Source organism: Setaria italica, chromosome III (genome assembly GCF_000263155.2).
Source record: "Setaria italica strain Yugu1 chromosome III, Setaria_italica_v2.0, whole genome shotgun sequence".
Lineage (NCBI taxonomy): Eukaryota > Viridiplantae > Streptophyta > Magnoliopsida > Poales > Poaceae > Setaria > Setaria italica.
The window spans coordinates 6,458,919-6,472,713 of NC_028452.1; the positions used below are offsets into that span (position 1 = coordinate 6,458,919).

The 13,795-nt window shown below is 44.8% G+C and overlaps 2 protein-coding genes across 6 annotated transcripts; both read right to left on the reverse strand.

Moving 5' to 3' along the window:
• Nucleotides 1–78: 78 nt before the first annotated feature.
• Nucleotides 79–3,843, reverse strand: LOC101779568 (UDP-xylose transporter 3). 2 transcript variants are annotated; one of them, XM_004960734.3, is made up of 8 exons: nucleotides 3,657–3,843; nucleotides 3,345–3,574; nucleotides 2,470–2,654; nucleotides 2,066–2,133; nucleotides 1,859–1,991; nucleotides 1,290–1,451; nucleotides 945–1,211; nucleotides 79–634 (listed from the first exon to the last, which is right to left on the reverse strand). In XM_004960734.3, the coding sequence occupies exons 2-8, from the start codon at nucleotides 3,466–3,468 to the stop codon at nucleotides 509–511; spliced, it is 1,065 nt and encodes a 354-aa protein (XP_004960791.1). In that variant the 5' UTR covers nucleotides 3,469–3,574; nucleotides 3,657–3,843; the 3' UTR covers nucleotides 79–508. The 2 variants fall into 2 exon arrangements, with proteins under 2 accessions (XP_004960791.1, XP_004960792.1); XM_004960735.3 differs by having other exon boundaries at nucleotides 3,653–3,843.
• A 4,461-nt stretch (nucleotides 3,844–8,304) lies between these two features.
• Nucleotides 8,305–13,686, reverse strand: LOC101780636 (protein NETWORKED 4B). Of its 4 annotated transcripts, XM_022824989.1 has the most exons (4): nucleotides 12,887–13,686; nucleotides 11,562–11,621; nucleotides 10,584–10,724; nucleotides 8,305–10,418 (listed from the first exon to the last, which is right to left on the reverse strand). In XM_022824989.1, the coding sequence occupies exons 3-4, from the start codon at nucleotides 10,684–10,686 to the stop codon at nucleotides 8,608–8,610; spliced, it is 1,914 nt and encodes a 637-aa protein (XP_022680724.1). In that variant the 5' UTR covers nucleotides 10,687–10,724; nucleotides 11,562–11,621; nucleotides 12,887–13,686; the 3' UTR covers nucleotides 8,305–8,607. The 4 variants fall into 4 exon arrangements, with proteins under 4 accessions (XP_022680724.1, XP_004960793.1, XP_022680726.1 ...); XM_004960736.2 differs by lacking the exon at nucleotides 11,562–11,621; XM_022824991.1 differs by lacking the exons at nucleotides 11,562–11,621; nucleotides 12,887–13,686 and adding an exon at nucleotides 11,516–11,535.
• Between the last annotated feature and the right edge of the window lie 109 nt (nucleotides 13,687–13,795).

A 13,795-nucleotide genomic window follows, 5' to 3' on the forward strand; every position in this document is an offset into this window, starting at 1 on the left:
ACATACTTCTGTATGGATCATCAAGAAATGATAATCAGTTAACGTGCAGCTCAACAACGGAAGTCTTAAATGGAAAACTAAAGGAAAATGGATGTTTTCTTAAATGACTTTAAATATACAACACTTGCATAACAGGGTCCAAGGTGAATATTAACTAACAGCACAAACTAGAACCTATGCACAACTCTGGTTATCTGGATCTTTGGTACAAAAAGAATGGAGTCTATCTTTGGATATAGGCATGTCCAGGGAAGTTACAGTAAGAAGATTTGGAGCATATCCAGATACAATCATACAATATCTGCTGTCTAGTTTCAAGGTAGACCTGCGGCTCCGAAGGTAAAGGTCCTCCAGAGAAACAGATCCATTCACCGCTAGTAATAAGCGACGCTAAAGAAGCCCAAAAATGTAACTGAAACATTCATTACACTCTGGGTTGGCTTCCAACCCTACTATCTGCCTACTAAATTGAATCCTGTATGATGCCATCGTCAAGAGGATGAAATTTTCACTCCCGCGAATACTTTGAGCTCCACATGGGTACCTTAAGAGGCTCGTCATCAGCAACACCACCCCCGTTTTCAACTTTGCTCAAAGAGTCTGAGATCAAAGGGGCTGCCTCGCTTTCTTTCACCTGCAATTAAGGAAACACAGTAGTGATTAGGTACAAGAGAAATGAATTTGGGCATGGAGTCAATACATGTTGAAGTTGCTTAAAAGGTCAATTATCACACTTTTGCAACTTAAGCTAAGCATATTTTGATCTGTTCCATATCTGTTGTAAAGATGTAACAAACCACACAAAGAAAATTCAGTATTTACTGCTAAATTCATGCACCTTTTAGGATTTGCCACTCATTGACAGTGAGGTAGGGTGGCAAGTTCTGAAGGGCAGCAAAAGTTAATGGTACGTACTGAAATTGCTCAGCACATGAGAAAGTTACCTGTTGTGGGGAGACTTCAGTGTTTTTTTGCTGTGTCTCCACTGTGCAGAAGTATGAATATAAAACCATTCCAACTACTGCAATTAGGATTCCAAGTATGTTTCTCCAGCTAAATGGATCGTGAAGCAAAACATAACCAAAGGTAAGAACAAGGCATGTTTTCAGATGGCCCAGGACTTGGTAAGTAACAGGAGATGTCTTTCCGATCACGAGAAAAGTGCTGAAGTTCACTGAGACAGATATCAAGCATGACAACACAATGAAAAACTGCAAATGAAATAAGAGAAGTTAGAATATGACAGAACACTGTTGGAATATGTCTGCTAAAGATGTCTCACTACTTACCACAACTTGAGATGTGTAATTAAAAGCAAAGACATTTTGGTTAGTCAAAAAGCCATCAAGGAAGGGGCCAATGAGAAACAGGGTCAGTGATTGGTAAGGGCAAGACTGGTAGAGCAGTTGGGTTGATGAAACCTTGAACTTCTTCTGAATAGTGTTTGTCATCTGATGACCAGTTAAGGATTACGTGAATACACAGCAAGGAATTCGTGAACACATAGCAGAGAAACTCAAATGCAATGGAGTTCTACAACAAGGGCAAAAGGACTGCATATCAGGACCAAATACAAGTGCATTGACAAGTACTTGTGAACTGGCAAAGTGAAAGATAGTCATGGCAGCCTTCTGTTTATTTAGAAGGACCGGTACTTGTGTTGAACTGGCAGATTTTATCTCATTTATTGATGTGAATATAAGCTAGCGCTGTTGGCCTTGTAGTATACTTGGACAACGCTAACCTAACCACATGAAATGTAACTGTGTATGTGCACATCCTACTCAAGTCAACACAATATTTAACCCTTAAATTTCATTTTATGGAAGAGAAATAGGAGCTGCTGCTGAAAGGATACAATTTGAGCAATGCAAGTCGTGATAATTGCCAGCAGGGACAGTGTGGATCCCACAGCATTTAGTTGCAGATCGGTGACCGTTGCAACACCAACACCAAGAAGGAGCACAGAAAGGGACATCTGGATACTCCGGCTGCAGTGTAGAGTCAGAAAAAAGTTAGATAAAAATATTGTGGAAAAGATGCATAAAATGTATCGAACACAAACCTGAACTTCTTCCTGAAGAAAAGTGTCTCTAAAATGACAGTGCACGGAATGATCGCCAGCTTAGTCATCTAGACATAAAAGAACATTTCAGCATCAGTTAGGTGGATTGATTATTATCGAAGGAAGGGGGACACCAATTATTCAACTGCAATAAATCCTTACAGAAAATGTCGAAACTCTAGTCAAAGTAACCTAAATAATGTTTCTAGCACAAGGAGAGTGGATGGCACACAATAATGAGAAGATATCTTTTGACCTGCACACGAGTAACTGTAGGTGTACTACCACCTCTCGAAAATGTATTACTGCTGTAGTACCAGACAAGTAATAATCGCAGGACTGGAGTGAAATAACTAGGAAATTCTGACTGGTACAAGAATTACATTAAGAAGATAGCTATTTACCTGGTAGAACCCAACAGAGTTGAAGCCAAGACTCAAGTTGAGGAGCCCAATGGAGATTCCGTTAAGCACTCCAAAACCCATGACAGTTCTTGAATCGAAAGGCTTATGCTCGAAGAATTTCATCCATAATGCTACATGTAGGGAGCAGAATGTAACCAGCAGATGCCAGCTCGTCAAGGTAGTGGCTGCGACACACAATCACATATTTCACAAAAATTAGAAGTCACTCAAATCAGCATTGCATGCTCCAGTATTGTTATCTAATAAAGTTTTCTAATATCCTATTGTATTTTGTGATATGTAGTTTTGCAATGCAAGTCAAGGCAATAAAGGCCTTAGTCAAATTATCAGTAAAAAGTCAACCTACATTATTGATAATAAAAGCACAAGTCAAAGTTAACTAGATGCAATTCAAATGCAGCACCAGAGCAAACAAGGATACTCTCCCTCAGTTCAAGCAACCTAAGCAAAAAGCAACCATGACATGATACCCAACCTCACTCACCAACTACAGACAAGTAAATCTAATCCAAGAACATCCACAGCCATCAGCCCATCAAAGCTTCAAATAAAAGCAAGTTAGCTACAAGACCACACGTATTCCGCTATTCACAATCAAATGGCACTAACTGGCGATGGCGATAGCTCAAAGATTCGACAGAGATAAATTGCACTCCTAGTCCTCTGTCAAACTTATCACTGAAGCTAACCCCTTCAACATCATCTGAAGTTTTGAACCTTGCTCACACATCTCATGCAGCAGAAATACAATCCCAATGGAGCAAACAGATCTACGCGAATCATAGAGCATACAGCACGAGCATACATGTAATAAATCACTACACTGAGAGGCAGTAAACAGTCAGATCTCGCACCGAAGTTGAAGCCTAGGGAGCTCATGAGCGCTTTGTTGCAGATGACAATGGAGACGGAGGACACCACCGAGAGGCTCAGCGCCCCCACCGTCCCCAGCTGGAACTTCTCCCCGCCGACGCCCATCTCCGCCGCTCTCCAAACGCACCACCACCGACAAGCAAACCAACGAACGCCCCCCAAAGATCAAAACTTTCCAATCAAACCGCTGGAATCACGCCGCCCGGAGCACCTGCAGCGGAGAAATACCCCATTTTGATCAGCAAGCCACACCAGCAAGCACCAAGAGACAGGTCGCGCCGGGTCAGACCTACCGCTCCTGTGTCGGCTAGGGAAATCAGAACCACGTTCGGATCTGGGCGAGGAGGGCGCGAATCTGGGCAGGGCGGCAGCAATGGCGGTGAGATCTGGGTAGGAGCGGGCGGGATCAGGGCGGTGGCGCTCGTGCCCCTCTGGTCTCGCGAATCAGGGACGGGGAGGAGGGAGACGAGAGGGGCGGTTCGCTTCGCTTCTGTATCTTATATGGCTGGTCGGTCGCCGTCGGTGAGAAAAGTGATTAGAAGGGCATGACGGTATGGGAGAGTATTGACTTGCAGTAATTACCTTGCTAATTTTTTAAAGTTTTTTTTTATGGGAATAGCCTACTTTTCTTTCCTCGAATTGCATATTCTATGTGTAGCATAGATTTTATCAAATGAAACATTAACTGAATGGTGATAAAAACGGTACGACTCACACGAGAGTTGTCGTGTAATTAAAAGTTTCATGAAAAAATACCATTTGAGCTGTCGTGTAAGCACATGTTGATCTTTTTTCCTGCGTAAAATATTTTTTTCTATCCTAGTGCACAATTTCTTTTGATTGTCTAGCCATTTTTCTACGCATTATCGCGTATAGAACGTCTTTTTTTTTGTCGTGTTGATTTTTTTTCTCCACCTAGCTAAAAGCATACTCACCCATCCATTGTCGCGCGTGATTTGTGCTAAAGTAATAATGGTATCAGCCATTAGACGTTGTACATGATGCTTGGGAGATGACTGTAGATATCGCCAAGGACTCTGTGCTATTAAGGATAATGAGTTAGTAATTGATAGCAACAAATCTAGTGACGTGAAGTGCCTGAAAGTGGGTACCAATGAGACGGCAGAATGACGCCATTACTAATGTTGTCTACAACTGAAAAGATATAAAAGATAAGAAGGTCTAGCTTAAATCTCAAAAGACATTTACTACTTGGATGTCAAGGCCTGTATTTTTATTTTGGGGAAAAAAAACTAGAAGTTCATCTGTATTTGTCGAGAAAAATCCTATGCAGTTCGGCCCAGCGTGTATGATGTTGCCTGAGCAGGAAATTTGAATGGCTAGCATCTACTGTGGACCTGTGGTCTTGGTTTCCAGTAAAACAAGAACTCAAATTGAACAACCTTTTTCATCACATGTTCATCCAATTTAAAATCCGGTGGAATATACCAGATACCACCTTCACTCAAACGTGCGAGCACTGTTTTTTCCGCACTCACAAACCGGCCGGATGGATCGGATGTGAGTGTGTGACTGTGTTCCTTGAACATGACTGGACATAATTAATGTAACCATAGAGTATTATGGGGAGGTTTGACCAAAGTGGTTGCTTGAAAGTTGGGTCTCATAATAGAGGAACACAAGCCAACAAAAGGGTTGGCAGGTAGCCTCACTGGGTCGGTGGTCTTCTTCTTGGCCTCATTTCCATGGGAGAGCAAAGAAAAGATGGCAGGGAACAGCCAACTAGAAGAACTCAACACACCATGTGGATCAGTTGACCATGTGCCCTGCCGTGAGCACAGCGAAACCATCCCTCGACCGCGGGATCAGCATCGCCAGCGTGATCCGACGGTTGAGCTGAGGTGGCGCTTACCGCTTAGCCTGTCGTACGTGTGCCACTAGTTAGTTTATTTTGCTGGCCTAGTTTCCATGAGAGTTATGGGGCTTCATTTGGTCATGGATCCAATGCTTCTCTTTGTCTTAAGCTTCTTTGGTTTATACTACCGGAGCAGATCATGTGCCTTATGACAGTGAGGTAAACTCTCGAGGGCATTTTTTTTAGCTGTAACTGCGTGGAGAGCATAACTACTGCATAGAGCATTGATCAAAGAGAAAAGTACTATTTCTCTATTTCTTTGTTGGAACATTAGTACACACATCATTAGCATGATGGCAACCTTTGCAAGATGCAAAGGATCAATAATTTTGCTAACAAGGTTCCTTGCTTTACCCCTACTTGTGCTGTTTGGTGAAGATCCTTTTTATTCAAGAAAGAGGGGTTTGGCTGGCCTGCCAGGAAAAGGAGAGGTTTGGTAGTGTGAATGAATATGGTTGTCATCTCATGAGCCCTTGCTTTTGGTCCTCTTTTGACATGTGAGCAATTCACCCCTTGATGCCCTGGCCAGCTTGGAAAAGGCCGTCTTCCCATGTGCTGAAAGCTTAAAAACAGAAGTATTAGTTTATGACTTGGAAGCTGATTCACATTCCCGCACATATATATATTTTCCTTCCCCTTTTCACACAACAAGAAACTTCATTTCTTTTGGTGAACTGCGAGTTGTATATGCCTTCTGAAACCGAATTCACTCCATTTAGAGTCGAATTTACGCCATTTTGTTGTGACGAACTGTTCCGGCCAAATGAATTCTGTTGAGTAACAGTTGACACATCACACTTGACGTATATACAAATTGACGCGCCGGTTCTCTTCATTTCAAGTCAAGGAACAGTATACCTCTAGCCAGTGGTCTACATCAAGACCTAGTTTCTTCAATCTTGGCATGAGTTGGTACCAAACCCAATACATAGCTTATACAAAGTCAATAGTTTGTTCTTGGAGCCTCACGCCCTCACATTACTACCACAACAGGAAACAAGCTGACAGACTTCCAAACTGCGCTATTCCTAACATGGTTGCATTCAAGCAGGTTTCCTGGCTTCCTGCAAACAAGTTTCATGTGGCAAATAAGCTTATGCATTTCTCTATCGGCATCACTATTTTTTTTTTCTTGAGTGCCTTAGCACCTTTCAATTAAGAAGAAAGCAGTCTACATACACAATCTTGATGAAGCCAAACAGAGCTTGACCTGTACGAGAGCACAAAGGACCAAAGAAAAAGAAACACTGAAGAAACACACAAACAACCACCACATGACTCCAAGCAACAAAGAGGAAGCACACTTTGAACCCACAAACCTAAACACAGCCACTCTCCTAAACATGCCAAAAGATACAACCTCGATAAGGGTGCTAAAGGTCTCAGAACTGCAACGGTGGCAAATCATCCACCCAAACATCAGGCTCACGGGGGCAAAGCATCCGCCCGAACACAACAACGGTGGCAAAGCATCCACCCAACCAGCACGACCACGGCGGCAAAGCATCCGCCCGAAGCAACCAATGACGGCAGCAAAGCATCCGCTAGAGAAGAGGGGGTGGCAAAGCATCCGCCAGACGATGACGACCTAAGCAACCCGAGTTAGGTGGGCGAATCGAAACAAAGGCAAGCGTAGAAGAAGACATTTCCCAAGGAGAACAAACGACCACCATAAGGACCCTGCCGCTCGGAGACGACCGAGGGTGGCGTTCAGCAACGATCCCAGCAGTGACGGCAGCAAGAACCCGCTGAGCTTCCAAGACGATGCCTCCAGGAAGGGAGCGACGCCACTGGCGCTGTCGTCATCCAACCAACATGGTCAAGGCTTTCACTCGGAAGCTCACCGTAGGGGAGGGAAAAGGGGAAAGAATGACGCCTTCAAGAAGGGAAGCGGCGCTCGGGGGCGTCGCTGTCATTGACCCGCAAGCAGGCACAAGGCTTTCGCCTACACCTCGTTCCCTCCCCAGAAGTCACTGCTGCCACCAGGAGCCCGGGGACCGCCGGGCGCGAAGGAGGCAAAGAATGCTGCCAAATAGTCAGTTGCCCGATCCCACCACCGGCGGAAGATGGCGCAACCACCAGAGAGGGGTTAGGAGGGTGGGGGTGGCGGTGCAGGCGGCCACCCGGCCAGTCACGGGCAGCGGCGCACGGGGTGCCGCCTCCGATAGACCTGACAGTCGGGGAGGGACGCGGCCACCCTCGCCGCTCGCCCACCGGCAGCGGAAGGGGCAGCAAGAGGAGGGATGCGGTGGTCATCGTCGGGGAAGGGACCTCCACGCTAGGGATGTGTAGATCCGGGTTCAGGGGAGGTGGATCTGCCAGTGGCGGCTGTCGACCGACGGCTGGTGACAGGTGGCGCCTAGGGTTTGCGGAGTAGGAGTGGAGAGAGAGAGGAGGGAAGGGGAGGGAGAGAGCGCGACGCGGGGGCCGGCTTCGGCGCGGCTGCTGGAGGCGGGTGGGCGGGCTGCTGGTGTAGGAAGTGGGGTGCGAGAGGCCAAGCATCGGCATCGCTAATGAAAATCCAATACCAAAAGATACGGATTCCACAAACGAAAACACAACATCAGCCTTATGTATTCTTCTTCCACAACTTATTTGGAAGGGAAAATGAACTAAATTTTTCCATCACTCCGGCGAGATTATGTCTTCCAGTCTTAGACCTGTGAAATTTGAGGACCAGCCGGATTTCATTCCCTGGTTTAAATTGGTTTTTTCCCTAAAAAAATGCACTATGCTTTACATGGCAGGACATGCTCGCGTCGGTCCTCCATGTTAGCAACTTCAGCTAATCTCCAAAAGTCTGTTCAGAAATATGGGTCTTCCAGTACATCAGTTAGGTCTGACTTAGTACATCAGAAAACACGAGACTTTCAAAGAAGTTAGGTCTGGCTTGTACAAGGTCAACTTCAGCATCAGTGTGAGTTCAGAGCTTTGGATACGAACCGACTCCTTTGCAGTCGGAACTCAGAAGAGTCAAACCGATGCTTCTGCCAGACACATAAAGATTGGAAACAGAGTTCACATGTCATGGATTCAGTTGTTGACAACATTTGTTAGTAACTGAATAGCTGAAAAGTTCAGAGATGATGCCTAGCATAACATTCTGAAAATTGAATAGCTTACAAAGATCAAAGATCACGCATAGCATGACATTCATAATATTCAATAGCTGACAACAAGAACAAAATTCAAAGGAGTACAAAGGAACGACACGATTATCCCACCCCATTACATTTTACGCACATACCACATAATACTTAATAACTGAAGCTGCACGGCAGAAGTTGTGAAAGAATAAAGCTGCATATAGAACAGAACCAAAGACATGCGAGTGTGCATTTCATTGGCAAACTGATATTGTTCATTTATCAGGTTGCCATCACCATCGGCCTCCTGTGGCCTTGCAGCAGCTGCCGCAGCTGCTGATACCCGCTGCGGTAATGTTCAATGGAGAAGCACAACTGCCTGATGGCCTCCCGCTTTCCCTCTGCGCTCTCGGATATCACAAGTTTCTGCTTCTCGACCTCTTCCTCCAGCTCAGAAACCCGGGCACGCACCTCTGACAAGGATTTGCGTGCAGAGTCAGACTCCGCCATCAGCTTGGCATGTTCAGACTGAAGCTGATTCAGGTGGGCGTCCATCTGCTTCATCTTTTCATCACGAGTGGTAATATGAGCTAGCAGATTGGCCAACTTATCATCAACTTTGGCTTTCTCAGATGATAATAATTCGAGCTTGCTCCTGAAATCAGCAATATCTTGATTGAGCACAGAAATTTGATTCTCACTATTGAGAGATTCTTCTTCCTTGTCAGCATAGACTTGCATGAGCTCTGCTGCCACAGAGGACAATTTGTCTTCAAGAGAAGTATTCGCTTCAGATAACTTTAAAAGATCAGAAGTAAGACAGGACTGCTCACGCGAATGTTTCTCCAAAGAATCGGACATAACCTGCTCCAGCTCCTTGATCCGGTCTTGAAGTATTGAGTTTTCTTCCAAGGCTCTTTCTAGCTGGGCTTCCAGGTTCTTGATGGTTTCTGGTAGCATTGCAACCTCTGTACCTGAAATCTTAAGGGCCCTACAAAGCTGCTCAAATTCGTTAGCACGTTCCTTGAGCACTTCTTTCTCCTCTGTAACCTTTTCTAGTTCTGCTTGTGTATTCCTTATTACTTCTTGCAGCTTCACTATCTCGGACGCTGAACGTTCTAAGCTGTGAGCTGCCTGCTCAAGTTCTTCAATCCGAGACTCTAGCTGCAATTTCTCCTGTGACATTTTTGCTAGGTCACCTTCCATATTCTTGATGACTCCCTGGAGCCTTCTATGTTCATCCTCAAGAGTAGACTTATCATGCAAACACTTCTCTGAGACTACTCCAAGCTCACGCTTGCACTTATCAATTTCAAGATCACGATGTGCCAATTCAACCTCAAACTGCTTAGCAGCTGAGGCCATTGCTCCCTTCAGCACTTCGATCTCATGTTTGTGCTCCAACAGCACAGCTTCGACTGCTTCCTTTTCACTATCAACTTCTGTCAAGCTCTCTAAAGCAGAATCCCTTTCTTCAAGGTCTTTCTGAAGGTTATTGGATTCCACATCTGAAGTCTGCAGTTTTTCCTCATGCTCAGCAACTTTCGAGTTGGTACCAAAATTACCCTGGCAATGTGCATGCTTTTCAAGCTTTACCCTTGCTTCATGAAGCTCATCTTCTAGCTCAATGATTTTTTGGCTCAGGGCATAAAAAATGCTTCCATTTTCCTCTTTCGCCTCATCAAGCTCTGAATCAGAATCTGAAGATGACGAGGAACCTTCACTCCCCTTCTTCGATACATCAGAGCTAACACCAGAGCCAACAGAAACATCAAGGTAATCTGGTCCAGGTTTTTGCTTCTGCTGTGGTATATTTTCTTGCATGTCAGATTCTGGAGATGAGGAAGACTGTGTCTCAGAATCTGATTCAGAGACACCCAAAGAGCCATGTGATTGCAGAGATGATGGAATATTTTTGCGCAGTTCTCCAGTCACATTGTCATACCGTGCAGCAAGAGCACGATACATACGATGGAAGTTCTCCACATGAGTGATAAGCAGAGGTTGTTGCTGGTAAAACGCCTCTGCCTTTTCTGCAGAGAATTCTCCTTCTCCAATGAGCCCCAGCACCTCTTTCACTTGCTTCTCCATTTCTGTTAATTTAAAAGAATACTTATATTCAGAAAACAATCTGGCTTGCCTAATTAGAGTGAATACTAAGTACTAAAATCAAAATGACTGAGGCACTATGAATCACACTGTATAGCAAATAACAACAAGTCAGTTGTTTAGAGAGCATAGAAGATCATAGTCCTTACCTTCTAAATTCTCAGCAAGCCATTTAGAGTTTTGTGGACTAATGTGGCTATCCCACCACCATGAGTGGGATTTTCCTGACTGCGCCCTTCGGGTTCTCTTCATCTTCACCAAAGTATATGAAAATCTCCTTTAAGATGCACCTAATTGAGATTCACAATGAAAAATAGTGAGTAGTTAAAAGGGAGAGCATGATTCATGGAGCACAACTAGCCTTGTTAGGAAAACAGTAAGCATGGGAGAAACAGAATCTCGTGCACAAATCTATACAATATTTATGACAATTCGAATAAATCGTTCCAACATTCATAATAAAGCAATCCATGAAAGAAAGGAAAACAACAAGTAGTGAAATCTTTAAAGCGCAGAAATGCATAAACTGCTGACATAACAAGTTATGGTATGAATTTCAGTTCCCAATAGTAACTAAAGCTTACCTGTATAAAGGAAAAAATAAATATATGCAATGCTCTAGCCAGCAAAATAGATCTTGCCTGCTCTATAGAACATGGCAATTACCAATAATCCGTCCAAGAAAAGCACAGCCTTATCCTAGAAATAGGAATGGCAAGAAGCGGGACTAGAATTCAAATGCAAAATGGCAGAGACCAGAAAAATGGCAGGTGGCAGCTACCAAGAAGAGGCAAGGAATCATTTCGTTATGATCTTATCAGCATCACTGTCATGAAGCTCAGGACAAGCATCAAACTGCTATCAAATAGTAATATATATGGAGTGAATGACAATGACCCTTTTCTTCTAAAAGGCAACATACTACTTCAAGAAGACATCTGAAAAAGAAAGAACATGTGCATTCGAATTTTAGGGAAAAAATATATTTTATATTAGAAATATTAACACAAGATAGCATTAGTGAGAAACAAAATTTCTGCTTTCATGAGCTGGCTTCTCAAGACAAAATTGGTAAATATACCTGTATTGCATATTTAGAAAACTGATGACAATGAAATTGATTAGACCTTGTAACAATCAATTATCTACACGATGAAATGGCTGTGACATGGTTATCACAAGTCCAACTGCAAAAGACGCAACAACTACAGATCAGTTCCTATTAGGTAGGCCAGGGAACTGGATTCAATGAACTGGGAACAGAACCGAAGCACAGACAATGAGAATGGACAACACGAAGTAGCACCCCCACATTGATCAAAACTTGAGAGTTCAAGCAAGAGGTCGTAAACTTGTAACCAAAAACGTTCTTGTCAATGTCCACCCATCTAACAAATGAGACCACTCAATTGAAAATTAATTAAGTACCTGGGATCCACAAAACATGGCACGGCTCACACCTACACGGGCACATGGAAGCCTGAGGTGATGATCACTATCTGTCTATCTATATGCGATCAGTTTCTTCCGGAAATTAGTAAACAAAGCGATCAGTTTCCAGCTACTCAAAAGAACTAAATGCAACACGTAACTGAAGCTATGCCTTGATTTTTTTTCTGTTTCCAGTTCATGAATAAATGAACTTGTCAGGTAAAGAAATGTACGCAGGGAAATATGATTATTTTAAAACTTGGAAAAAAAAACTTATCCCCACCCGTTTTTAAAGATGTTCCATCCATGGGAACATGGGACAAACTGATGCCATTCCCAGCCCATGCCTTAGAGAGATTGAGATAAGCTAGCTCCATCCTTGCCTGGTTCCCAGGTGGCCACGAATTGCACTGCCAGCATTTTTAGATGAACGCAAAGCTGACCTAGATTTCCACAGCTGAACTAAGGAACGAACGCTGATGACTTTGCTACCACCTACCAGGTTGCTGCTGCCCACAGCACGAAAACAATCTAAACAGCGCTAACACTACCGCAGTCCCTGCAGCAGAACACAAAGAGCCGCGTAGTATCCTTCACACGCGGTTGTGAAACGGCCGAGCATCCGGAACGACGCAGATGCATCCGTGGACGGCTCATGAAAGCAGAAGATGGACCGAATCCGGAATCCCTCAGAACCCCTAAGAGACCGAACAGATCGGAGTTGGTCAAGACGAACAGCGCCGTCGGACGGCCAAATTTCGTTAGGAGAAGGAAACGAGGAGAGGAAGACAGAGGCAGGAGAATCAGCAGAGCAGAACGCTGTGATCGTCCTCGCGCACCAAAATCTCCGGGCGTCAGAGAAAACCAACTGGAAATCAAATCGGTAACCACTCCCCTCTTTCGCAAGAGTGATGAAATTGCCAACACACATCACGAAGAAAGAGAAAACGAAACCGCAAGCCCCGCATCACGAATCCACCAACAACAATCAGCAGAGGAGGCGAGGAGCAGCGGGGATTACCGAAGCGCGGCCGGAGATCGAAGCCTCTCGAGCGAAGGAATGGAGGCGGAGCGCAGCAGCAGTCACGCACGCGAGCGAGCGCTAAAGCCCAAACAAAACCCAGGGAGGAATGGAGGAGGGCGTGGGTTTTTCTCTTCCAGAGCGGAGCGTTGATTAACAGCGCGCAGTTACCATAATGCCCCCGGCGTGTGCCCCACGCGCAGGCGCTCGATGCCGCTGAGCTGGCGGCGTTTAACCCGCCGCAGGGCAAGGATTAGCTGCGGTTAACCGCGAGGGGAGTGGTGATTGGTTGGAGGCTTTGGACCTTGGAGTGGAGCGATCGTGCTTCCCGTGGGACCCACGCGTGGCCGGGAGGCCGTGGCCCCGGTTTCTGTTCGTGGGGACATCGGGGGAGTGGGAAAGCCCGGGATCGCGGTGGGCGGCCGCGCGGGGAGCAGCGTCCCCGCATTCGCATAGGATCCTCCTCCATTTCTCCCGCGGCCTGTGGGCTTCCTTTTCCCGGGTCCTCTCTTCTTCCTTTTCTGTTAAAAAAATCATTGTTTTTTCAAATTCGTGCATCGCCTCTCTCTGCATGTATTCAAGCTTAGACCATTCAAAAGCGCACGCATTCATCTAAAAAAAGCGCGCGTATTTGAGTTGCAGTGGATGATCCGGCTCACCACAAAATAGTTCATGGCAAAACAGACAATGAAAATTGCTAAAACACCACTTGTGAATTCGTTTTCACTGTCCTTGATAAGAATGAAATTACCGTTTTCAGTTCGTGCAAAGCTTGTTTCAAGATAGCAAAATAACAATGAGAATGTGAACTGATCAAGCTTCAGGAATCATACTTCCTTTTTTTTTTCCTCAAGGAAAATACGACTAGCGAAAACGTCTTAGGTACCATTAGGCTAAGCCAATGACACG